Below are 26483 nucleotides of genomic sequence, written 5' to 3' on the forward strand. Positions count from 1 at the left end.
CTAAAAAACAAATAACTTTGAAAGAAACTTTGGCGAAGAATACAAAATGGTGCACTTCTAATCCTAAATCTATGGAAATTGACAAATTGATTTCTGAAATGATTGCTTTGCAAGATCTACCCTTCAATTTTGTGGAAGGTATAGGATTTCGGCGACTTATGCAGTTCATCGTGCCGAATTATCATTTAAGGGGAAGACATTTTTTTACTGAAAATATTTGTGGCCAATTATATGAAACATTAGCAAAACAAATTAAGGATTTGCTCACGCAAATTGAAAAGATCTCATTTACAACAGATATTTGGACCGAACCAAGTTCGAATGTGTCTTTATTGAGTCTGACAGCACATGGCATAAATGGAGATTTTAGAAGACTCAAAGTTATTTTAAAATGCCACACATTTGACGGAAGACGTATGTCTTCCGTCAAATGTGTGGCAATCTCGTGTGGCAATGTGTGTTAATATCGAAATGAAAAAAAATTTCGACGCATTTCAATCATTCCCAAATAGCCCGGACTGAACTGCACAAAATACAAAAGGAACAACTCAACCAAGAATGTTTGAGTGTAATACAGGAGTGTAGTACGCGGTAAGTTGTGCATTTATTTTTACCTCCAACCAGATTATTTAATTTAATCAAAGATCTATCCATGCTAATACAATAAATTCAAATAAAACCACTAAATCGATTTGAATAAAGCTTGCTGTGGTATATGCACGCTGATTATAATGAGTGTGTTATTTAGTTTCTGTCATTTATTTAATTTAAATAATACTCTAAGTTAGTATAACTTAGAGTATTATTTAAATTATAAGCGTTAATTAGTTTAATAATTTGTTACAGGTGGAACAGTACATTTTATATGTTACAAAGAATGATTAGAATACAAGATTCTCTATGCCTGTACGCATCTAAGCACAACATCTCTCAATTGTCTCCTGAAGAATGGCTGCAGCTTAAAAAAATAGTGACTATACTTCAACCTTTTGAAGAAATTACCCGAAATATGAGTGACAATAACACAAGTATCTCATCAGTAATTCCACTTATACACACTCTTAAGTATACATTACACACTGAAGGCAATAAACAAGACACAAATGAAAAATTTAAAAGTATAATAAAAAGTACCGTCGATCAATTAAATTCTAGATTTAGTGACCTTCAATCAAACAATTTCTTTGCAATAGCAACATATTTAGATCCTCGTTATAAAACAAAATTTTTTAATGAAGTGGCTAAACAGAACATTGAAACAGAGATAATGTCAATATTTGATGCAGCAGATACTTCTAAAAACGAGGCTGATAATATTGTCGCTCCTGTAGAAAAACGGGCAAGAATGGAATTACCAGCAGAAACTAGCCATAGTAGTAATGTGCAATCAGTTTTGTCAAACATATTATTAAGTAGTGATGAAGAAGACGATAATAATACCACACTTGATAAAAGTCCAGTTTTTGATAAATTTGTCTTCGTAAAAAATATACTAAATGAGTTCAATAAAGAAAAACGTATTAGTATTAGTGATGATCCGCTATTATGGTGGAAAGTTAATGGTAATACCAAATTCCAGCCCCTGCAATCAATTGCTCGTCAATTTTTGTCTTGTCCACCAAGCTCGGTAGCGAGCGAACAACTTTTTAGTGGCGCTGGCCTAATCTACGACCCCTTAAGAAACAGATTAGAGGGAGACAAAGCTTCAAAGCTTTTATTCGTCAAATATAATACGCTACTTTTAGAGTCAATTAATACGATTTAATTTTTTTAAAGCTTTTGTTCGTTAGTATAATTTAATTACTAATTGATTAGTACATGCTACTTCGGGTTTAAATTCATTCTATTTAAACTTGTTGTTTATATGCCAATTTTGTTCATTTTTTATGTTTTATCATTAAACATAAAACTTTTATGTTACAACTGAAACTTAAAATAAAAAAAAAATACTACATAATGTTTTATTTGTCCTTAAATAATAATTCTCTCTCATGTCACCCTGCTTCCGATTCCGATTCCGACTGCGGTTCCGATTCCGAGAAAGCAAATTTAAAAACTCCGATTTCGGCTTCGGTTCCGATAAAACTGCTTCCGTTACATCCCTAGTGCCAAGTTCGAGGCACGTCCGACGCGCAGACGATCTACGAAATGTAATCTATACTAATAAATAAAATTGAAGTAACTGTCTGTAATTTCGAAATAACTACCTCATATTAAGCTCATATGGTTATTTGAACGATACCTTATCTGAATCACACGTTTTTAAAATTTTTGCCTGTCTGTCTGTCTGTTTGAACGGGCTAATCTTCGGAACGGCTGGACCTATTTTGACGGGACTTTCACTGACAATTAGAGGATTAGCCAAGGAGCAACATGGCTACTTTTTTACCCGACTTACTTTGACGTTGACCTCCGAGGACCCAACAACCCTCAACCCTGATGCTGTAAGGAATTGCATTCCTAAGTGGTGATCCCTCGGGATTTTTAAAGTATCATCCGTTTATATATTTTACGTGGTATAGAAACAAGTTGCATTCCAGGGTTGGCTATTACAGAGGCTACTTTTATCCTGGGAAATCAAAGTTCCCACGGGGTTTTTAAAAACCTAAATCCACGCGGGCGAAGCTGCGGGCATCAGCTAGTACAAAATATTTCCTGTGTCTCGAACGTGGCACGGCTCGGTCAAACGTGATTAACCCTTAACACTATTCGGAGCGCCATATTACGTTACACTGACAACACCACACAACACATTAGTGTCATTTTCTGAAGCATTATCCTGACACGCTGGTTAACACAATTCGGCCCTATTTCTGTCACAGACTTCTGCAAAGTAACGCCTGCTTTTTACCAAGTACTGAAACATTTAAGACTTGAAAACTTTTACCGCGCGACGGTATCGTTCACATATTCATTATTTCATTTTGACGTCCTGCATTATTTTCAAGCCTTACATTCACTCAAAAATTAAACACCAAAGACCCATCACACCCTTATATACTGTATCTTTCTATTTAGCAAACTATGTACTTAATTGTAACTATATAACTGTTAAAAGCAAAACGAAAGTTTAAAATAATAATGTTGTTAGAATGAAAAACAAGTAATCATATTTATATTTTTATAATCAATATCAACATAAAGTTACAATTAAGTTTTTTCATTCTTTTTTATAATATAATAGGTATATTAGGTGTAATAAGTCTCTAAATTATAACCCTATAGATATAAGCAATAGTTTTAGTGTATAACACCTCAAGAATAAATATTTTGCTTTGCTTTGATACCCAACAAAATCTTTCCACTACAACATGCTTACGGCTTAGCCAATGTCATTGCACTTTACAGTTTGCCTAGATCTAACATTAAAAACAAAAGTATCATTATAGTTGTCTTTAGAAAATTTTCAGATTACACTCCTAACAATATGCATATGAAACTACATTTTAAATGTCTTTGGAGCAAAATGTACAATAGAGCACTGGAAAAATAGAATTTGCTCATGTTAGTCTTCACTAACTTGCTATTAAACTTATACCCCTAAAAATTATAGTAAAAATATAGCTCTTACGATTTTACAAAATAGAAAAATAAAAAAAAAGTTTATATGTAATACTGCATGCTAATAGTTATTATTCTAAATCAGTCAATGCATTGTTAAATTCATTCAAATAATAAATAATGTTATCTGTCATTTTTAAAAGTACAATAATCAAGTGGTCTGGTTTGCTATTAAATAAAGCTGATTTGTGGAAACTTATTTTTCTACTATATTAATTATTATGTTACAAAATAAAAGGTGGGAAACCATTTGAGCATATTTTAGTAAACAATATTACACAATATAACAGATGTGATGCATTTTTATTTATAACCTGCAGAAGTTAATGTGAGATTTAAGGAAATGCTAGCTGCATTGGCTGTTTTTGCCCTCACTAGGGACAAATGTAGAAAGACATTAATTCCTGCAGTTTAAGCTACAATTGTTTAAATATGCTCAAATAGTAATCAACTTACTCTACCTGCATTTACTTACTAGCTACATCCTAATGTTAAATGGTAATAATAAAGCAAGTTGTGAGGCGGGATATTTGCATCAGTCTTGTGAAATTCTCAAATGTGTAAATTATTACTGTCATTGATTTAACCGTCTGGTAATATGTAAAAAATGAAATCAGAATAATTTGAGTTTACTATGAGTAAAGTTTTGACATAAATGTTATCATCAGTTCATTTCAGATTTTCGAGATGGCATAGTAGCATCGAGAACACGACCAGCAGCATAGCTAGGTATGTTCAAATAGGCTGGTTTGTCATGTTCACACAGGCCTGGCTGTGTGCAGCAACGGTTCATATGAGCTGCAGAAGTGTTCGCTGAACCACTACTACCAGCCTCTTGTGGGCCTCCTAAACAAACCATCTTGTGATTGTTGAACAGCTCTAAAGAACGAAGTTGTTCACCACAGACTTCACATTTTAGTTCCCTTGCATGCACCTTCTTGTGGCTATTCAAGGATCTTGAATTGTCAAACACTTTAGTGCACATGTCGCAGTATTTTAGTACTTTCTCTCCTGTGCATACAACTTTGTGATTATTGAGTCTATCGAGAGACATGTAGCGCTTGTTGTTGCACAAGTCACATTTAAACTGTTTCTGTGGGACTCGTCCTGTGTGGACTTGCATATGTTTACGTAAGTTACTTTTATCTTTTATATATTTTGAGCACACTGAACATTTGTTTACATCTTTACGTGTATGGTGCGAGTCTAAATGTCTTCGCAGATGCGATTTTTTATAGAATGGTTCCAAACAGATTTGGCATCTGAACGGCTTTTGGGCTGGGTGCACTCCAGTTAAATGTGTGTTGAATTCAAGAATAGTAGGATAGCTCTTTCTGCAATGTGGGCAGTGAAACAGTTTACGACACACAGCCACACTAGAATCACAGAATGGATCTGAGCAATCGTCACAAAAAGAGTCTAGGCCTACTGGAGGAGTAGATGTAGATTGAAACTGTTCTACGTCATTCTGTAATGGATCGCGGTCAGGAGTACCTGCCCTGCTAGGCTCTTGTTTAACTTTAGCTTGGTCACTGTCAGAGTAATCATCTTGAGATGGGACACTTCGCGAGGTGCTCGCGAGCATCCACCAGGGGTTGTAGTGCCATGCTCCAAGGCTACTTTGGAGCCCCTGAGTTTTTAAGTCACTAGGTTTTGTTTGAGTTTCAGCGTTAGAAAAACCTGGAAAACTTGGAAGTTCTTGATGCCTAGGCTTCGATGATTCGAAAATACTGTGTTGAGATATAAGGTTCTCGTAATCACCAGAGTCCAACTTTCTCTCGTTCCGATCATTTGGATCCTTCTTAGACATTGTTTGAGTGTCTACAACAAAGAATAATAGAGAAAATTATTTGAGACTTTAAAAAATATGTAAATTTAAAACAAACAATAGGGTGTTTCAATAAATTAAGCAAAAACATAACAGGTAAACAAACAACGCACAAGCGCGGTTTTAAACTTACGGAAAACACAGAAAATTGTATCTATGAAATCAGTTCTTCTTTGTAATTTCACAAGGACGTAATTCAAATACCATTTTAAATGAAGTGTTTTACAATACGTACATAAAATAAACTTTCCTTTCCAAAAGTCAATAACATTCAAAGCAACTCAGCCATTTTGTTTAATTGAAATATAGACAATTGTAGAATCTATAGACAAGACGGCACAAAGATCATTTTCCACTGACCTCTAAATAATATTAATACACGCTGGACCTGTGATTCCTGACATACTTCATATCTCATAAGTATAATATATAGATTCATGTTAACACAAAGAGCATAGTTTGACACATCCTGTCAATTTTAATTTCCGGCACGGTCATTAGGGCGCCTCGAATTAGCACTAAACAAACTCATTTTATATGACTAATCTTCCAGTGGTTCCAGCGTGCTTGTATGTATTCATGTCAGTGTCATTTACGTTTTTTAATAAATGAACATTTTGTAGTCATGGGCACCAAGGGCATAGACATACATTGGTATAAGTCACGGGTAACTTTAGAAATGGTTTCGCGGAAAAAGGTGGAGGAAACATGGAGGAAGCCATGTGGAAATCAAAGGTGGAAACAAGGTGGAAACCTTTGACCAAGGTGGAAACCGTGTGAAAATAGTGGAAGGTGGAAGTGGAAGCACTGAATTTTAAAATCACACACAACTGACTAAATTAAAATGAAAAAAATGCCATATATTGGTCTGTGGGTGTCATAGTGGTGATGACAGGTATATGTGACAGGCACCGACAGAAAAAAGGTGACAGTTGACAGGTGTAAATAATAGTTATTCTGTGGTCATAGCTAATGGCTGAATGACATGTACTAAATTGAATGAAAAATAATAGTGAAAAACGAGTAGAAAATCTGAATTTCTAGTGTTCATAATTATATAAATAATTTATAGTATAAGAAATCTTTCATGCTAAAAATTTAAAATGGATTGGTTTAGAACTGCGATATTTAAAACGCTTTGGCGACCTACTATAAATATTGTTAGGTTAGATTTTAAATTAATTGTTTATCGTTTATTCTTTGCATCCTAGCACTTCCAGGTATTTTTCAAAGACAGTACCTATAATTTAAAACTTTATTTTTGTAGAACTAGATATCACGCGGATAAATCTCGCCTTGTACGAAGGTATGGCTATGAAGAGAAAATCTGGAGTGGAGGTTTGAAGCCGCGTTCTGAAGGACGACGATTACCAATGCCAGAATACAGGTTACAAAAATTTGTACCATCCATCTAGGCATATGTACTTATATTGTAAATGATGTGCGTTTGTCTGTCTTGTTAGTTGTAGCATTTTTCACAACTCAAGCTGAACTTTTGAACCAATCTTGAAGAAAGTCGGTACAGTAATTTTTGTTTATTACATGGGATAGTTTTTATTCATTAATATCAAAATTTCCACAGAGTTTATAAAAACCTAAATCCACAAGAATTAAGTTGCTTGGCATCAGCCAGTCACAAAGATACTAAGTTTAATCTGAGGCTCTTATTTGGGTTTTGTTGAAACCACTGTTTAGGTATCATAATTTTACTTCATTAGGATATAAAAACGGTCATACACAGGCAGCTTGAAAAGTTGATTGTTTAGCAAAGTAAACAGACTACTTGAGTAGTATACATCAACTGCTCAAGCAATTGTCAACTGTTCAAGTGATCTCATGTATGGATGACACTGTAAGGAAGTTTGCAGTTTGCTATGTAGTAGTTGGTCATAACTGCTTCAAGCGGGCTGCTTTAAGGTTGTTTAAAATTTTTGTATTTATTTTAGGCCTGCAAATCCATGGACTGAGCGCAAAGCATTGTTTGGTCAAAATGACTATATTGATATTCTCGGGCCTGGCGATTTACATCCAGTTAAAACTTTATACAGTGTGCCATCTTGGATAAGGGGTGTCAGTGGGAGTGAATATCATGTAAGTAAAAATGAATAGATAATAATTTTTATTTATTATGGCAAGAAAAGGCTTACACTTCATGAACCATGCTTAAAAAAGCAATGATGAGGTGTAGGTTATAGTGTGCTTGCCTAGAAAATGCCTATTCACTCTTGCCTTGCTGATATATTAAGTTATAAATCACATGGTTAAGAATAACAAACATATCAGTTAATATGTCAGTCAGTCAATTTCTTGTATCATTTTATTTAAATATCACTAAACATTTGTAAGCTTTGTTAGTTTATAATTTGTAGTTAGTGAACTGACAAAGATTTTATTGATGGCTATGATTATCTACATTATAATCCATTTCTTGTCATAGAGGCAAGAGAAATACATCTGTGAAAATTTCAACTCTCTACCTATTACGTTTCATGAGATGCAGCCCACTTAAAAATTTATTTATATATTTACTATTAATTAATTTAATTAATGAAAATGTTTATTACAGATATTACTTCGCAAAAGAAAAATGTGGGCAAAAACTGCATCCCCACTTATAAGACCAACTAAGTGGAAAGAGTACGAAAAACGTTTAGCCTTTTTGTACAGGAAGCTAAATAGAAAAACAAAGACTGGCCCTTCATCAACTTAAAATGATTTTAGTTACTGTAGCTTAGTTAAGTATGTATTAAATTAAATTAAATAAGTTTTATATAATCGTATTATTTCTTATACTCTAATTTTGAGTCAAGCATCTGTCGCGTCAGTGACGCCGCGTCATCATAGAAGCAAAAAAGCACTGCTGCTTTTCTGCTTTGCGTGTTACATGGTTGTAACAAAGTTCCTGGCTCCAAAACTGATTTCCTGTGCTATGGGAATCAGGCCTATTATATTATTATAGTTACATACTAAGATTAAAATAAAGAAAACAAGATTATACTTTAGTAAATATTTTATTTATAACTACTATTATGATTATGATTTGGTGGGTGTGAAATATTGTGTTTAAATAATATAATACAGTTATATAGTATAGTTATACAGTTGTATAGTAATATAGTACAGTTAAGACAATGTTTTACGGAAAAAAATTAAATAGAAAATTGTACTTTAGTATTACCTTCCTATAATAATTAAAATTGTACATACTAAAAGACGGCTTCAACGTTGCTTTGGCATTAGAATTCAGAGCATGGTTGTAGGAAATCCTTAGAACGATTCCCCTGTAATCCCCTTTGAGTGTCCAACTCATAGCGAAAACATTCCCTACTCAGTGGTTCAACAATCAACTACTTAAAAAAATGGCCAGATCTGTGTCATAATGTTAATTCTCTACTCATTGGTTGAACTACTTATAAAAATATCCAGGCTTTATTTTAGTCATATTATTAGTTTGTACTTTGTACTTTAACGAACTAGTTTTTATAGAAGCTAAAGGCCTCTCCAGTCTTCTTTAATAAGGTCCGAAGCTTTTTCTGCGATCATCACAACCGGTGCGTGCGTGTGTGACGCTGGTATCCTCGGCATGATGGACGCGTCCGCAACCCGCAGTCTTTGGATACCGTGCACAAGCAGTCGTGGCGATACCACTGCTGTGGGGTCACGTGATGGCCCCATTTTGCATGTGCCCACCTGTAAAACACCGGTCAAGTGTCAGCCGGACTCGCACACGAAGGGTTCCGTACCATCGTAGAGCTTGTCTATTTTGAAATGACGCGCCCCACTACATAATTTTGTGTATTAGTGATGTGTAAATTGCGGTGGTGAGGCGCGTCATTTCAAAATAGACAAGCTCTACAAGATATACCTAGCACCTTCATGTAGAACTCTGCAAGTTAATAACAGTCTGCTCCATCTATATTTGATTTAGTGAATTAAATTTTTCGTGAACAAAACAAATTTTGATTTTTTTCGTGTGATATTTAACCACAAATTCACGGTTTTCAGATTTTTTCTTTTACTTGCGCTATAAGACCTATCTACCTGTCAAATTTCATTGTTCTAGATCAACGGAAAGTACAAACAGACCTGACAGACATGACAGACTGACAGACAGACAACAATGTGATCCTATAAAGGTTCTGTTTTTCCTTTTAAGGTACGGAACCCTAAAAATTACACTAAAAATACTTATCCCTAACACTGAATCCACGTTTATGCTGAACTGGAATGCATACTGTTTAAGGTATAAATTATTTCCAGCGGTGATAGCTTAGTGGTTAAGACGTCGGACTTCTAGTCGGGGAGTCTGGGGTTCGATCCCGGGCACGCACCTCTAACTTTTTGGAGTTAAGTATATGCGTTTTAAGCAATTAAATGTCACTTGCTTTAACGGCGAAGAAAAACTGCATGAAGTTAGTTCTCTATGTTCTCAGAGAGGTGTATGAAGTGCCTGGAATCACACCCTAGATCTGAATACAAGGCCCACGTCTTAACTACCTAGTTAGCCCTTGACTGCAATCTCACCTGGTGGTAAGTGATGATGCAATCTAAGATGGAAGCGGGCTAACCTGGAAGGGATATGGCAGTTCTTATTAAACACCTTTGGTTTCTACACGGCATTGTACCGGAACGCTAAATCGCTTGGCGGTATATCTTTGCCGGTAGGGTGGTAACTAGCCACGGCCAAAGCCTCCCACCAGACAAGACCAGAAATTTAAAAATTTTGAACTTCTAAGCCCCTGTCGGGATTCGAACCGGGGACCTCTTAATAATAATCTTGACCACTGCGCCAGGGAAGTTCCGAATCTAAAATGATCTTTGGTAGCGAACATTATTTAAAAAAAATTGGCAGGTAGGTACCAAGTAAGTACATAGGTACTTACTTGGTACATAGGTATGTACTTAGGTAGCTTAGCCTGAGCACCTACTTGGTGATCCAACGTTATCGATGTCTGCATGATGGCGCATTCCCAATACGCTTCCGAGTCGAAAGGAAAGCCTTCACAATTCGGGAACGGCGTGTTGTGCAATTTTGTGCCGTATCGCTGAAACGCCTTTGTACCTATGACTCGTTGAGCCTGTCAATACAAATATTACATTCAGGTACCCAACGCCGTTCTCTGTTAGAAAAATTCTAAAGAAATTCTAGTTTCTCCTGAAAAATGTCAAAGGAAGTATTCGGTATATTCCACTGAAAAAGACCAATGAATTTTTCAGTAGATACTTCAAACATGGAACATAAAATCACCTATCATGATACTTTTTGTCTTCCGTAAACAATACTCTATCGTCTGCCCAGGCCCTAAATAAAGATTGGATATTTAGAGCCTCGATAGCTCAACGGTTAAACTAGCGGACTGAAATCCGAAAGGTAGCCGGTTCAAACACCACCCGTTGCATTATTGTCGTACCTACGCCTAATACAACTTACGCTACAACAACAACAACAACGCTACAAGCTTTACACTTAGTTTAAAAATAATAAAAACTTAGGCTAACTTTCTTTTATAATACAGTTAGTCTAAGCTAGTTTATAGACACCTATAACACAAAATACTTACAAATCTCACGCCTTCCTTGATAGCTTGTAAGTCATTTGGGTGATCAAAATAGTTGAGATGTATTTTCGGCTGGTCGCTAAAGTTAGCGGAGCGTAACGTGACCCGGCCAACACTGCGGGGTCGGATCAGGACGGGATTGATTGCGAATGACCGCTGCCTTTCCTCCAGCGGCAGTGAGCCGTAAACTTCGCTGTACCAGCTATCGGTGACACCTGTGTGCACAATGTAGCTATACAAGGTTTAACCAGAACGCTAGCAAAAACGAAGACAGGTGATAGTACTGATGATTACTGATACGAGCAAGATACTATAAAAAAACTATGGTTTTTTTTAAAAATCCTATATTTTTTAAAAGTTCACAATAAAACAAATAAAACATCTGGCTGACGCTAGAGGTCAACGAACGTTCTTAAATAAGTCACTCGAAGTCAATGCCGCGTCGTAGGTGGGTATTGACCCTGGTTTTGCGCGCTACCCAACGGGTTTGAAAACTATTAAATCACTAAAACTAAGTACAAGATAAGGCAAATGGTTATTGGCATTGGATTGTGTTAAGGTAGTGTAATAATAAAGCTAAGTTTGTGTTAGCGTTCTAGTTAGGTACACTCTGTATTTTCGGTTGATCGCTGAAGTTAGCAGAGCGTATCGTGACGCGGCCAATACTGCGGGTCCAGGACCTCCTACATCTCGGACTACATGAGCCCGCTCGTACCAGAGAAGTCATCAAAATCCATACTTAATATTATAAATGCGAAAGTGTGTCTGTCCTTCTGTCTGTCTGTCTGCTACCTTTTCACGGCACAACAGTTAAACTGATTCTGACGAAATTTGGTACAGGGTTAGCTTATATCCCGAGAACGGACATAGGCAACTTTTAATCCCGGAAAATCAAAAAGTTCCCACGGGATTCCCAAGAACCCATCCGCTTAACCAATTTGTATGAAATTTAGTACCGAGGTTGCTTGCGTTCCTGTAATTGACATAGGCAACTTTTTATCCCGGAAAATCAAACAGTTCCCACGGGATCTTTAAAAACCTAAATCCACGCGGACGAAGTCGGGGGCATCCTCTATAGTGTTTATTAAATACGAACATTAGCATCAATCTTACCAAGCATAGATCGTAAAATTCCTAGTAGATCGCCAGCGAGAGAACCAGCACCCATCACCAGCTCAATATCAGGTCGGCCTTTGGCCAGGTCTTGCGCGTACTGTGTCTGTGTGAAGGCGAGGCCAGTGGCACCGCCCGGGATAGTCAGTGGCCCCTGTCCCATCAGATATGCAGCTGCGGACGTTGGTGATGACGCTACCATCTGAGAGTAAAAATAAAACAAATCTTATTATTATTAACAAAATTAAAAAACACGATTGCCCTGCCATTGAATTAAAAAATATATAGGTATGACCAGTTACAATAAGGCCACTGTAGATGATATTAAGATTCTAATGATATCCTATATACCTACATCCAAAATTCAGTTCATCTTGTGTTGTTGAAATAATAAGAGATCACCACTGGAAACGTGAGGTCGTAAATAAACTGGAAGTCATGCACTAAGTTAATTCTCGTGTATAAATGGATGACCAACTGAGTAATGAGGTCAGAATGTTAACAGGTCATGATGCATCGTTGTAGGTAGGTATATGTTCATTTACTGACTGTAACCCCTATTTAATTGCCATTTAGACCTGTCGCGTACTATACATACTTGTTATTTAATCCTGACGAGCTGCCTAGCGCTGTGGGGAGCGCAGTATTTTTTTAAATCGGAGGTCTCGGATTCGATTCCTGACAGGGGAACCTTTGTGATTTTATGATCTCTAAATTTTCTTTAAACTGGTCCGGTGGAGGCTTGGCCGTAGATAGTTACCGCCCTACAGCAACACCGTGCCGCAAAGCGATTAAGCGTTCTGGTACGATGCCGTGTAAAGACCGAAGGGGTACCTATGGGTTTAATAAAAACTTATACATACCCCTTAACCCTTACAGGTTAGCCCGCTTCCATCTTAGACTGCATCATCACTTATCACCAGATGAGTCTGTAGCAAAAATGCAGTAGGTACTTACATCATTCACGCAAAGCCCGCTTGCATTGACGATGAAGGCATTTCCCGAGAACGTAACGTGATCTTGTAAGTTGTATCCCACAGGTAAATCGACTAGATTATTGATGCCCAACTCTGCAAGGTGTGGCTTGGGACCCACTCCAGACAGCATCAACAGTTGTGCCGATCCTATCGATCCAGCCGATAATATTACTTCTCGACGAGCGTAAATTTTTCTCCTGAAATAAAAATGATTCATCTGAAATCCTATCATTGGTCGAAAAGTCGCGACTTCGACAGGAATAAAGAAGTTTATAAATATAGAAAAAAATCGGTCGTACAAGAAAACACACTTTTTTTTTAATTTTTGTGGCGGCCATTTTGAAATTTCTCGGAAATAAAAATACACATTCTGCGAAAATTTTATCTCCTAAGTATGACTATTCTATATTATATTCTATTATTCTTCTATACCTATTACAATCCACGAGATACAGCCCGCTGACAGATAGTTGGACGGATGGACGGCGGACGGATGGACGGCGGACGGATGGACGGACAGATTGTGGAATCTTAGTGATACTTAGGGTCCCTTTGGTACCCAGGGTACGGAGCTCTAATAATTATGGTACATAGTACTTACTACCAATTCCCCTCATAATATTACCTAGCTTATGCCCGCGTCTACGTCCACGTGGACCACTATTTCAAACCCCTATTTTACTCCTTTAGGGGTTGTATTTTCAAAATAGCTAGGTATATGCATGCCGAATTTCAGCCCGATCAGTCCAGTAATTTGAGCTGTTCGTTGATAGTTCAGTCAGTCAGTTTTTTCTTTATATTTAGGAGATTAAGGTATAAATTCAAAGGTTATCATCGATGTAGAAGGAATCTATATGGGTAGTTACCTATCTGTATGGGCTACTTATTCAGGTTAAAATAGCGGAACTGATTTGATGAAATTTAGTAGAAATATAGTTCTTGGTATAAAGAAACATAGGATACTTTTATTCAGATAGAAAAAACCTCTTTTTGCATTTCACCGCGTGGGTAATAAATCTATGATCGAAGGTAATATTAATATTGCGTCGAATAGATATAAAATACGAGTAAGTATGACTTAGACTTTTCTCAGCTCATTTATCCCATTTTGTCTTACATAAGTAATTATGTTGATGTAGGCAAGTGGGCAAAATCATTATTATTGGTAGCTGCAGTGTACTGACCATAAAACTGTTAATATAACCCATAACACTACCAGAGTTACATCCATTTTAAATTTTACATCATACTGGTCAATATGTAAGTTAAGTAAACACCATTTCCATGGTTTATTTTATCATTTATTTGCCCTCATACCGCCGTTTATTTTTGTTGAGGGTTTACGATTTTTCAACATTCATACATATATTATAGTTTGTTTAATGAAAATGTATTTATGGCTAACTTACCTTTTATTATTTTTTATGAACTCAACCCCTTTAGCGATATTCGTTAAGGGGTCGATAAGAATCCTTACGACGGTTGAATGTTTTGAAACTTTTAAATTTCTTCTAAATCTAACGGGTTCTAAAAAAGCTTTTGATGAACTGCATCGCCTGCCATTCCTCATAGTAGCTTGGGGCTTTGAGAAGCCGATTACGTTTTCTCCATTAGGATCATTCCATTCGTAACCGAGTTCTTCTCCTGCTTCTTTAAAGGCACGATTTAAGACAGAATTGTATGGTGCATAATCAATATCAAGATATCCTCCCAATCCGTGGTAGGTTGAGTTTTTAAGTTCGGGTATTCTGATATTTTCGGACTTCTTAAAATATGGCAACACCTCATCATAACTCCACCCTTCATTTCCCATTCGGACCCAATCATTGTAGTCCTCGGGATGTCCTCTTTGGTAAATTAAAAAGTTAAGGACACTGCTACCTCCGAGTACTTTGCCTCGCGGCAGATAGCAAACGCGTCCTCTTAGGTCTCGGCAGGCTTTCTGCTCCGGTTCCGAGTTGTAGCCCCAATTCATCGGAGTTATTGAAAGGAAAGGCGCAAATATTGGTATATCTGAGAAAAAGTTTTCATTGCCTCCAGATTCTAAAAGCAAAACCTTCCAGTGTGGTATTTCTGAAAGCCTATTAGCTAAAACACAACCTGCCGAGCCTGCTCCTACTACGATAAAATCATACTCTTGTCCGTCTTTAGGACGATAGTCGGGAACGAACCCTTCCTTTTCATTAATTGGCAATGGTCGAAATAAATTTGTCCAGAAATCAAAGAGGTTGAACCTTTGTAGAGAAGCGCCGGATATGCTTAAGAGTATGTATATAGAAATTGACATTCGCATTTTGAACCCCTGTGGATGACATGCCTGAAATTAAAAAAAAAACATAGGTGAATTAATTAACAAGTACTTTTTATCACTAATACGTGGAGTTCGTTATAAGGGGACAATCTGCTAAACCGTTACGGACGAGGGTGATGGCAATCTGTTTCAAAGTGCATTTTTGGGCATGCTTAACTTGGCATACACTGCTGTGATAGGATTGAGGATTGTAGCTCAAGGTGTTGCTCCTAAATAGGTGTATCTTGCAAAGCCATCATCATAGGCAAAGTTTATGGATGCCGGGTCCTTTACCTACTATGAACGTACCTATAGGCATCAATATGCGAAGGCCATCCTTTGCAGAGGCATTTTATCGCTAGAATACAAATAACGTACCTACGAGTACCTACCCTAGATACTGAACTAAGCTAATTAGTCAAACAGATCAGGTACGAATATCCATTATATAGGTAAGTACCTAGTTACCACCGAAGTAACAATAATGACAGTTTTATACCAGTTAACTCGTTTTACAGGTCTTTTTGAATCGTCAACGGTTGAAATTACTGGATCTGTTTTCAAACAACCAAAATTAAAACTGGTAGACTCTTTCCACAAGTTATACGATAGTTACATCATAAAACTGTGCTCTTTCATAAAATAAATAAATTATGATTTTTACTTATCCATTGTTAGATATAGGCCTTGTCATATTATCTAAGCCACTCTTTCGGTGTTGGGTGAAATAAAATATACCAAGTTACTAATAAAACCATGCCGGTACTCTATGAGCCTTGAAGGTGATAAGATCATTATCTAGCTAGACATCGCGTGACGTTATATTTCATGCTGAATGTGGCGACACGCGTCGCTTAATCCAAGTAAGATGGGTAGGTTAGGGTAGGTTATCTATCGTATCATATTGTCGATTTTAATATTATCGATATAATATTGTCGATTTTATAGACGATTCTCGAAACCAATAAGCTAATGGCACCGACTGCCCCAAAAATATTATTATAGAAACTATCAGAACTAAGTATATTAACTCTTATATTCGGTAATAAATCAAATTATTTTTAATTTTTTCGTATTTGTAGTTAGATATTAAAGCCGGTTTCTTGGTAAAAAAAAATCGCGGTTAATTCGGATTTAATTCTATCGGATTATGAGCTATTGAAATGTTTTGTATGAAATCAATTCGTTTTTATTTCTAGGTAAGTAGATAGGTACAACACGCAAATACTAATTATGGAAACAATGATTAAATAATTTATATTCTGCGCCATAATTAGGAACAAAATGCACATAATGAACGTGTAGGTAATTGTTTGTTTAATAAGGCAGCCTTGGTGATAAACCAGGCAACCTACCGCCTTTGTAACTAACAGTAGACCTGCTAAGTACTTAATAAAATACAATAAGGCGGTTTTAGCCTAGTGGTTAAGATATCGTCCTCTAATATTCGGAAGGTCCGGGGTTCGATCCCGGGCACGCACATTTCGGAGTTACGTGCCTATAAATTTTTTTTTTATTTCTACATGTGTATACTATGTTTGAAATCGGGCGAGCATACTAATAGGTACCTCAACAACAAACAGTCATAATTTTAAAACTCAGAAATGCAGCCTAGACAAACCTATCACTATTAGTGAATAGCCATATTATAAATGCGAAATTATGTTTGTTTGTCCGTTGATTGGTTTGTCTTTCAATCACGTCGCAACGGAGCAACGGATTGACGTGATTTTTTTTCATGGGTATATTCAAAGACATGGAGAGTGACATAGGGTACTACTTATCGCGGAAAATCAGACAGTTCCCACGGGATTTTTACAAAACCTCAATCCACGCGAACGAAGTCGCTGGCATCAGCTAGTTTCGTTATAAAAAATATCGATAGGTACCTAGCTGATAAATAGGTACTAGATAGGTATTATGTGATATTGTGTAGAATGCAACGTAGAGTAGGTCAAAACAACTTGCACGAATGCTAAGAGCAAACAAGTGCTAAATGCTAAAGTAATGGCTAAACTTAACTAATTACCTACGCAATGACTATGTAGGGTTGCCACTTGGCAACTGTTTCCGATTTCTTGAGTTTTTAGGGTTCCGTACCCGAAGGCTGCCAACGGGACCCTATTACTAAGCCTGCGCTGTCCGCCCGTCTGCCTGTCAGCGGGCTGTATCTCGTGAACCATAATAGGTAGAGCGTTGAAATTTTCGCAGAATGTATATATAACAATAAATGATACAAACTTCAAAATAGCTGTCATTAAAATTAATCAAATTAAACTTCTTGTATAATAACCTCGTCCCCATCGAAAGCGAGTCTCTCTGAAGTCCATAAAACAGGTGTTTCGTTACTGTTTGGTGTAAGTAACTACTGTAGCTCAATAACTGGAATCGGGATTAGATACAGACTACAGTAAGTACTTACTGGGTACCTACATCATATTAACTAGACCAGGATAATTACCAGGATTGGCAGACAGACGTTATGGAGGATGGTCAAACTCTTTTCAAACTGAGATGAGACTGTACTCAGTAGTCAGCCAGCGCTGGGATGATAATGAAAACAAAATAAAATATCTACTATAACAACAATGACATAGACCAAAATCCAAATGAAAACCATCTATTCCACAGTTAAAGACGAGCGTGAAGCTTTATGAATATTCAAAAGCAACGCTCTCCTCACCCGAATAACCGTAACAGTAAAAGAGTTGAAATAATTCCGGCGCGGTTTATAGGCACTACAGAGGCATTTCGGGAACAAGGTCAGAACGAGTGTTCTGGCAACCTATTCTTTGGTGACAAAGGAATCTTCTTTTCACACCAAATTGAATTTCTCTATAATGCAAAATGCTTATTAGTGACTTGAGAAATCCTGTAGGAAATCTTTTATTTTGGGGGATAAAAAGTATCCTATGTGTGTACGTCCCCGGTATACAAGCTATCACTGTACTTTTCGTTAAAATCTGTTAAGTGGATTCACCTTTCAGAATTCCATGGGAACTCTTTGATTATCCGGGACAAAAAGTAAGTAGCTTAGGTTTGTCCCCGGGACGCAAGCTATATCTTTACCTCAAATTTGATTAAACGGATGAGCCATGATAAGGTAGCAGACAGACACACTGTATTTACAAAGCACCACCCTTTTGATTAATTGAATTACGTTTATTTAGATGACGGATTAAATACATCAGCGAAATTGAATATGATTTTTAGTGCCGCGCCACTGTATATATTTAATTAATTTTGCGTGGCACGCCCATGCCTGCTTTTCAAAATGAAAGATAACTGTATAAACCTATAGTGACAAAGGTGACTATGTACCTATATGGACATTAACGTGATGGTAACAGCTACCATTAATCAAACATGGACTATAAAAATGCAAATCACTGACTACGTTAACGAAAAATGAAAAGATAGGTACCGAGGTATAATTTTAATTTTTGTTGGAAAAAGCTAAAAGGTCGTCTGTAGGTTACACGAAAAAGGTCCGTAAATGACCTCTATCTACAATTACTGTAGTAGGTAATCATAATATTTATGCTGAATAGTTTAAAGGTAGACTGAAATTCAAATTCTACTCATTCTCTTGAATCTTATTCCTGGGGGTATTGATGTAGCTAGCATACGTAAAGCAGCTTGAGCTTAGATGGGAAAGCTTTAAAGAATAGCAAAAATAGCCTCAATAGCTCAACGGTTATAGGAGCGGACTGAAATCCAAACGCAGCGGTTCAAACATCACCGTTGCACTATTGTCGTATCCACTCCTAACACAAGCTTACGCTTAGTTGGATGGGATAGAGGAATGTTAGTCGTGATTAAAATTATTCATATAAGTATTATTAAAAAAATTGTATAGTGAGATAACAAGTGTAAATAAAAATTTTCAACACCCCCGACAAATCATTTTCAAATAAATAATTATGTATATCTAGGCAACGTCCATCTTGACAGCTTGACATTTGTCAATTGACACTTGAATATTATGAACCTAAGAGTTATCTAACCTTCTTTTTTACAAGAAAACTAGAAAATAGCTAATAACTTTTAAACGGCTGAACCAATTTTTTTGGATTATAGCTAAGAACACTCTCGATCAAGCCACCTTTCAAACAAAAAAAAGTAAATTAAAATCGGTTCATTCGTTTAGGCGCTACGATGCCACAGACAGATACACAGATACACAGACACACAGATACACAGATATACAGATACACAGACACACAGACACACAGATACACACGTCAAACTTATAACACCCCTCTTTTTGGGTCGGGGGTTAAAAATGCTCGGTCGAAGATACATACGTAACCCTCGTCATAAAGGTATAGATACACGAAATCCATCTGCAAACGATCTCTGAGCTCTAAGCTTCATATTATATTTCTTTTACAAAATAAGATACTTAAGTAGATTGATACGTTAGTGGTTAGAGGATTATAATAGATAATTTGTTATGGCACGACCCAGACTGAAGAATATTATTTACCATCTTATTACATCACTGGCCTTTACCCGCGACTTCGTTCGTCATAATTTATAGCCTAACTAGAGGATGCCCGCGACTTCGTCCGCGTGGATTTAGGTTTTTAAAGATCCCGTGGGAACTGTTTGGTTTTCCGGGATAAAAAGTTGCCTATGTCAATAACAGGGATGCAAGCTACCTCAGTACTAGGTACCAAAGTACTATAACTTTTTCAGGGCTTATGTACTTACGTGCCTTTCTTTACTAATGACGTGACTGACCCTACGCGACCAGTAATTAATAATGTTTTCAGGGTTCATGTAGTGGTATCTATGTGTATATGTGAGTTTCTTTGTCCCACCATAACTCCTAAATGCCCGAATAGATTTGGATGTATGGGGTATCGTTAGAATCCTTACATCATCTCCAGTGAAACTGGCTATAGATTTTTGAAAGAAAACACAATATGGCGGCTGTATGGTGCCATTTTCGGATGTATTTTTTTTTTTTACTTTTTAGTTCGTTTTAGGCAGGACAGCCGTATTTTAATTTTTTTAATGTTTCTCTTCGAGCTTTGTGTGTATAACAGAGACGCAAGTAAACTTAATCAAGCACAAATGAAAAAAATAAATGCGAGGCGTACTAGATTAGGTATATAAATCAAGTAGACAACAAATCGCTAAAGCCGTTTTCCGCAGAATCCAGCGAATGGATTGCTTTCTCCATTATATTCGCTGCAGTTAATTGTAGAGCTCGGAAAGTTGTCACGTAATTAAGAGGAAAACCATTGCGAATGACATAGACGATTTCACCTTCAAACTAGCAATTTTGACATGTCATGACCCTCTATTGACAATTAATCAAGCAGACATTTCAATCTGCGAAATTTACGCGGACTTTTAGTATTTTGACGTAGGAGGGTAAAAGATCCAGTACATGAACGAATAAGGACTACCCTGACATTGACCTAAAATTAAGGTATATGAGAATCGTTCTATATCTAATTTTTATATTTTGTGTGTCTGTACACAGTAGGTAAACACTCTTAAATTATTTAAATATCAAAAAATCAAATAAAATGCGTGGTATTAATTATTATAAATTATTTTATTTAAGAAAAGGATAAATTGCCAGAAAATGAACTGGGAATTTCAGTGAATGAACGAACTCTATCTAGTGCATAAACTCTCGATTCCTATTAATAAATAAATTCTTAAATATATTTTCGGCTTGGAATTCAAAAAAAATTGACAGATTTTCACAGTTTTTGACTTATTGTATATTTTTTTCTACATTTTGCGCGATAAATCAAACACTATTTTACATAATAATCTATACTAATAAATAAAATTGGAGTGTCTGTCTGTAATTTCGAAATAACTACCTCATATTAAGCTCATATGGTTATTTGAACGATACCATAACTGAATCACACGTTTTTAAAATTTTTGTCTGTCTGTCTGTCTGTCTGTCTGTCTGTCTGTTTGAAAAGGCTAATCTTTGGAACGGCTGAACCGATTTTGACGGGACTTTCACAGGCAAGTAGAGGATTGACCAGGGCGTAAAATAGGCTACTTTTTTAACCGACTTTCAAAAAGGGAGTTGTGTTTTTCTACCTATGTACACCGAAATCTCCGAGATTTCTGAACCGATTGGCGTAATTTCTTTTTTAATCGATAGAGGAACTTTACGACATTGTTTCATAAAAAATTTGGAGTCCAACTCCTCAATCCTGATGCTGCAGGGGATCTGACCAATCCACGCGGGCGAAGCTGCGGGCATCAGCTAGTAATAAATAAAACCTGTTTTAGAATGTATAATAGAGCCCTTTCATATGATATTATCCCCTTTGGTATAGTTATCTTAGGTTGAAAGTCACCTAAATTTTCTGGAAAACAGTCTAAATGATTACAGAGAAAATGAAACTTAATGCCCATGTTGCACCCAAGTCGCTGGAAGTGCAACATCAGCTGCTGAATGTTTTGAGAGTAGTGAGAACAATATACCGTAACACATGTTATCAGATTTGTTCCTTTGAGCCGAGAAGCCACATATTCTGATGCTTTTTAGACAATCTAAGATCTCTCATTAAGTGGTCTAAATCATTTTGATTGAATAGTCTAAGTTGAGATGTAAAAGTCACTACATCGTCACTACCTTCTGAAAGTTCTTGAAGTAGATTGGAGGTACTGGGTTGGGGCTGAGGTACAGATTTATCACCAGAAGTCAGAATCGTTCTAATTGTAGACTGCAAGTTACAATAGAGTCGCTTGGAACAATTTTTTTGCTGTTTCTTCTGGTTATATTCACAATGCAGAAATAATAATCATCATGGTGTTTAGATGGTTCGCGCCAAATTATAAGACTTTTTTTAGTAAAAGTAGGGTCTATTCTTATTTGCTCATAAACGCACATATAAAAATTTGGAGTCCAGGCCTTGCTGTTAGCTGCTAATGGGTTCTCAAAGTAGCCCGAGTATGCTTGTTTTACAAAGTTAGACACACTTGCACGACATTCTTTAATACGTACTCGCCACCAAATGGTACAAAAATGATTGGAATAACTTGCAGATGTTCTTCTTGATGTTCACCTCGATAAATTTTGGAAATTACTTGTGTGATCTTGATAAAGTGTGAACATACAAAGTGTGAGTATAGTGCAAAATATGGGGGTACCTGTATCTCAAAAACTAGAGCTGCTGTGTAAAAAATTAAAGTAGATCTGAAATCAGCGACGTCAAATTAGTAAGAAACAGTTTCAAAACCTAATAAAACAAAAAAGTTGAATTTTGTATGCCAGTGAAATGATTCGGAATCGGAAGCCACTTTATATATCGCGAAATTTGGAAATGTGGTCAAATTTTCGAAATCCATATTTATCAATGAAAAGCGACATAATTTTGTAAGTAGTACCTACTTACTTCAGTTTACTATTTTTGAACAGTTTCGCAGAGGTACAACAATCGGCCTCATTCAATCAGCCGCCATATTTATAGTAACAGGCAAATAAATACAATTAAGTATTGGAACTACAATACCTATGCTCCTAAATGTATCTTAAAAAACAAGTCTCATTCAGCGTTACAAGTGCAGAAGAGACAGAGAGAAATGGGGATACCCAAGAGGGATCCTTATCCAAGAAAGAAGAATACCAGAATAAATATTTAAAAAAAATCTAAAGAAAAATTAAACCGACTTCAAAAACCACAAACACTAAAAAGTAAAAATAATTTTAGTGATTGTGGTTTTTGAAGTCGGTTTTATTTTTCTTTTGAAAATTTTTTATTTCACAATTTTTAGTGGCCCCACTGTACCTACTATAATATGCCATACCCAGTTAAAACCCTACTGTTTACTAAGATATTACACTGATCGCGAGCAATTTGCTCTTATCCATTGAGGAGTTCCGTTCTCCATCTCGGAAGATATTCATCAGATCTTCATCAAATTTATATGGGACCACCTGCGAAGTATACCCTATCAAACAAAAAAAAATCCAAATCGGTCCAGGCGTCTTTGAGTAATCGGAGAACATACATTAAAAAAAAAAGTTACCGAGGAATTCAGAACCTCTTCCTTTTTTTGAAGTTGGTTAAAAATATACTAAGATTTACTAACATGGTGTTATACCACAGAGTAGCGAACAGAGGCAAAGCTTCTAAGAAGCGAACAAAATTTATAACTATTTTGGTAGGGTTGGCACAGAAGGATACAATTTAATAAACAATAGGTATTTGTTCAACAAGATGGCAAAGTTTGTTTTTTGTTGTGATTGCTTAGTTTAAATATCGATCGATAGATCTAAATATCGATTTTGAACGAAATCAGTCACTTTACAAAGAATTATAAATGGTGCCAACTTTTTAAATTTTGGCAACAGTTTCCTATTTTGATCCCAGGGAGCTCTAAATATAGATTTTGAACGAAATCGGTCAATTAACAAAGAATTTCAAAATGGCGTCGACTTTTTTAAATTTTGGTAACAGTTTCCTTTTTTGTGATGCCAGGGAGCTCTAAATATTGATTTTGAACGAAATCGGTCAATTAACAAAGAATTTCAAAATGGCGTCGACTTTTTTAAATTTTGGTAACAGTTTCCTTTTTTGTGATCCCAGGGAGGTCTAAATATAGATTTTGAACGAAATCGGTCAATTAACAAAGAATTTCAAAATGGCGTCGACTTTTTTAAATTTTGGTAACAGTTTCCTTTTTTGTGATCCCAGGGAGGTCTAAATATAGATTTTGAACGAAATCGGTCAATTAACAAAGAATTTCAAAATGGCGTCGACTTTTTTAAATTTTGGTAACAGTTTCCTTTTTTGTGATGCCAGGGAGCTCTAAATATCGATTTTGAACGAAATCGGTCAATTAACAAAGAATTTCAAAATGGCGTCGACTTTTTTAAATTTTGGTAACAGTTTCCTTTTTTGTGATGCCAGGGAGCTCTAAATATCGATTTTGAACGAAATCGGTCAATTAACAAAGAATTTCAAAATGGCGTCGACTTTTTTAAATTTTGGTAACAGTTTCCTTTTTTGTGATCCCAGGGAGCTTTAAATATCGATTTTGAACGAAATCGGTCAATTAACAAAGAATTTCAAAATGGCGTCGACTTTTTTAAATTTTGATAACAGTTTCCTGTTTTGTGATCCCAGGGAGCTCTAAATATCGATTTTGAACGAAATCGGTGAATTGACAAAGAATTACAAAATGGCGTCGACTTTTTTAAATTTTGGTAACAGTTTCTTATTTTGTGATCCCAGTGAGCTCTAAATATCGATTTTGAACGAAATCGGTCAATTAACAAAGAATTTCAAAATGGCGTCGACTTTTTTAAATTTTGATAACAGTTTTCTGTTTTGTGATCCCAGGGAGCTCTAAATATCGATTTTGAACGAAATCGGTGAATTGACAAAGAATTACAAAATGGCGTCAACTTTTTTAAATTTTGGTAACAGTTTCTTATTTTGTGATCCCAGGGAGCTCTAAATATCGATTTTGAACGAAATCGGTCAATTAACAAAGAATTTCAAAATGGCGTCGACTTTTTTAAATTTTGGTAACAGTTTCTTATTTTGTGATCCCAGGGAGCTCTAAATATCGATTTTGAACGGAATCGGTCAATTAACAAAGAATTTCAAAATGGCGCCAACTGTTTTAAATTTTGGTAACAATTTCCTGTTTTGTGATCCTAGGGATCCTCAGATATTGATTTTGAACAAAATCTATGACAGTTCAAAAAAATAGATTTTAAACACTATTTAAATTATTATCATTAACATTAAATTAAATGAAAACACGACGCGCGACGTGTACTGCAGCCCCTGAGCTTGAGCACAGGCCGAGCCGGTATAAACCGATTTCTCTCCGTACGCGACGTAGCGCCTGTGCTCACGCAAACACGCGCCTCAAGCTTGTAGTAGTGTACCTATCGTAGCGCGCTTGTATGAAGCTTTGACTCTGTTCGCTACTCATGTGGTTATACAACGCAATACCACACTCACAAACACTCGTACAAACATACAGACAAGTATATACTCACACACACTCACACACACACACACACACATGGACGCACACGCACTTTTGAACGGTTTGAACGGAACACGGTTTTGAAATTGAAATTGAAAACAGTGTAAGAATTTGTAAGAAAATATTTAAAAAAGGTATATCAGCCGGTTTTTTATTCCAGCTCTTAATACATGTAAAAACGTCCAATCTGTTCATTTACTCGAGCCTTTACCCTAGTACCTAATTATATCGACCGCCCCATATCAAAACAAAGTAAATGTCATTTTTCCGAAAATCGTTTTATGTCATAAGCCTAACTTTCATAGTATGTCCCGTTGTATTGTAAGGACACCCACATTAAAGTAAAATTAAAAGCTAGTAAGTCGCTTTGACCTCTGTCTTTCTGTCCGTCTGTCCGTCTGTCGTGTCTGTCAAGAAAACCTATAGGGTATTTCCCTATTTATATTTTATTAGGGTATATGGGCAGGTAGATAGGTTTCAACTCTCATAGCCCAAGTAAAGGAATAAATCTGAAAACAAATTTCGTGATTCTAGATCAACGGGAAGTACTGTATAGGTTTTCTTTACGGACGGACGGACAAACGGACAGACAACAAAGTGATCCTTTAAGAGCTCCGTTTTTCATTTTGAGGTACGGAACCCTAAAAAAGAAAATGATGCAATGTAATGAATAAATGTGTAGGCAAGTCTTCACACTAAAATATTTAAACCCCTTTAATTTAAAAACTGTCATAGCCTAGTGGTTAGAACGTCCGCCTCCTAATCGAAGGTCGGGGGTTCGATCCTGGAATCACGCACTACTAACTTTTCAGTTATGTGCGTTTTAAGCAATTTAATATCACTTGCTTTAACGGCGAAGGAAAACATCGTGAGGAAACCTGCATACCTGCAAGTTTTCCATGTTCTCAAAGGTGTGTGAAGTATGCCATTCCGCATTGGACCAGCGTTGTAGACTATTCTATTCTCTTGAATTTAAGCCGCTTACTAGGTTTTGATTTGAGAAAGCTGGAATGCCAGATTTGACATTAATTGACAAAATTGAGAGACCTAAGCTTGTATAAGAACACAGAAGTGTCATAATTCGTGTTCACTTTGCCTAACGTCTCTCAGAGAGCAGAGAGAGATTTAAACTGTTTCTTATAATCACTGGCCATATTTCA

General features: G+C 36.3%; 4 protein-coding genes across 7 annotated transcripts in view; 2 read left to right on the forward strand and 2 right to left on the reverse strand.

Annotated features, from left to right (window-relative positions):
- The first annotated feature begins 494 nt into the window (after positions 1-494).
- Positions 495-1857, forward strand: LOC123864598 (zinc finger BED domain-containing protein 4-like). The gene is made up of 2 exons (XM_045905167.1): positions 495-591; positions 847-1857. Exon 2 carries the CDS (start codon positions 866-868, stop codon positions 1763-1765), a length of 900 nt encoding a protein of 299 aa, XP_045761123.1. The 5' UTR covers positions 495-591; positions 847-865; the 3' UTR covers positions 1766-1857.
- Positions 1858-3126: 1269 nt separating this feature from the next.
- LOC123864596 (zinc finger protein 98-like) lies at positions 3127-5693 on the reverse strand. Of its 2 annotated transcripts, none has more exons than XM_045905166.1 (2): positions 5625-5693; positions 3127-5382 (listed from the first exon to the last, which is right to left on the reverse strand). In XM_045905166.1, exon 2 carries the CDS (start codon positions 5369-5371, stop codon positions 4226-4228), a length of 1146 nt encoding a protein of 381 aa, XP_045761122.1. In that variant the 5' UTR covers positions 5372-5382; positions 5625-5693; the 3' UTR covers positions 3127-4225. The 2 variants fall into 2 exon arrangements, with proteins under 2 accessions (XP_045761122.1, XP_045761121.1); XM_045905165.1 differs by having other exon boundaries at positions 5523-5687.
- Positions 5694-6346: 653 nt separating this feature from the next.
- Positions 6347-8161, forward strand: LOC123864605 (39S ribosomal protein L51, mitochondrial). Its single transcript, XM_045905184.1, has 4 exons — positions 6347-6554; positions 6657-6776; positions 7336-7480; positions 7956-8161. Exons 1-4 carry the CDS (start codon positions 6493-6495, stop codon positions 8097-8099), a joined length of 471 nt encoding a protein of 156 aa, XP_045761140.1. The 5' UTR covers positions 6347-6492; the 3' UTR covers positions 8100-8161.
- Positions 8162-8509: 348 nt separating this feature from the next.
- The window catches only part of LOC123864595 (glucose dehydrogenase [FAD, quinone]-like), a 28849-nt gene continuing 10875 nt past the window's right edge, over positions 8510-26483 (reverse strand). For 2 of the 3 annotated variants that reach the window (XM_045905162.1, XM_045905163.1), the window contains exons 2-7: positions 14447-15354; positions 13018-13234; positions 12061-12262; positions 10951-11162; positions 10318-10467; positions 8510-9079 (exon numbers count right to left, since the gene is read on the reverse strand). In XM_045905162.1, coding sequence (XP_045761118.1) covers positions 8879-9079; positions 10318-10467; positions 10951-11162; positions 12061-12262; positions 13018-13234; positions 14447-15330 — 1866 coding nt within the window. In that variant the 5' untranslated portion in view covers positions 15331-15354 and the 3' untranslated portion in view covers positions 8510-8878. Of the gene's footprint in view, positions 9080-10317; positions 10468-10950; positions 11163-12060; positions 12263-13017; positions 13235-14446; positions 15355-15636; positions 15658-26483 lie in introns of those variants that run through there. The other variant, XM_045905164.1, reaches the window with a different exon arrangement.

The sequence above is a fragment of the Maniola jurtina genome, chromosome 4, assembly GCF_905333055.1.
Source record: "Maniola jurtina chromosome 4, ilManJurt1.1, whole genome shotgun sequence".
Taxonomy (NCBI): domain Eukaryota; kingdom Metazoa; phylum Arthropoda; class Insecta; order Lepidoptera; family Nymphalidae; genus Maniola; species Maniola jurtina.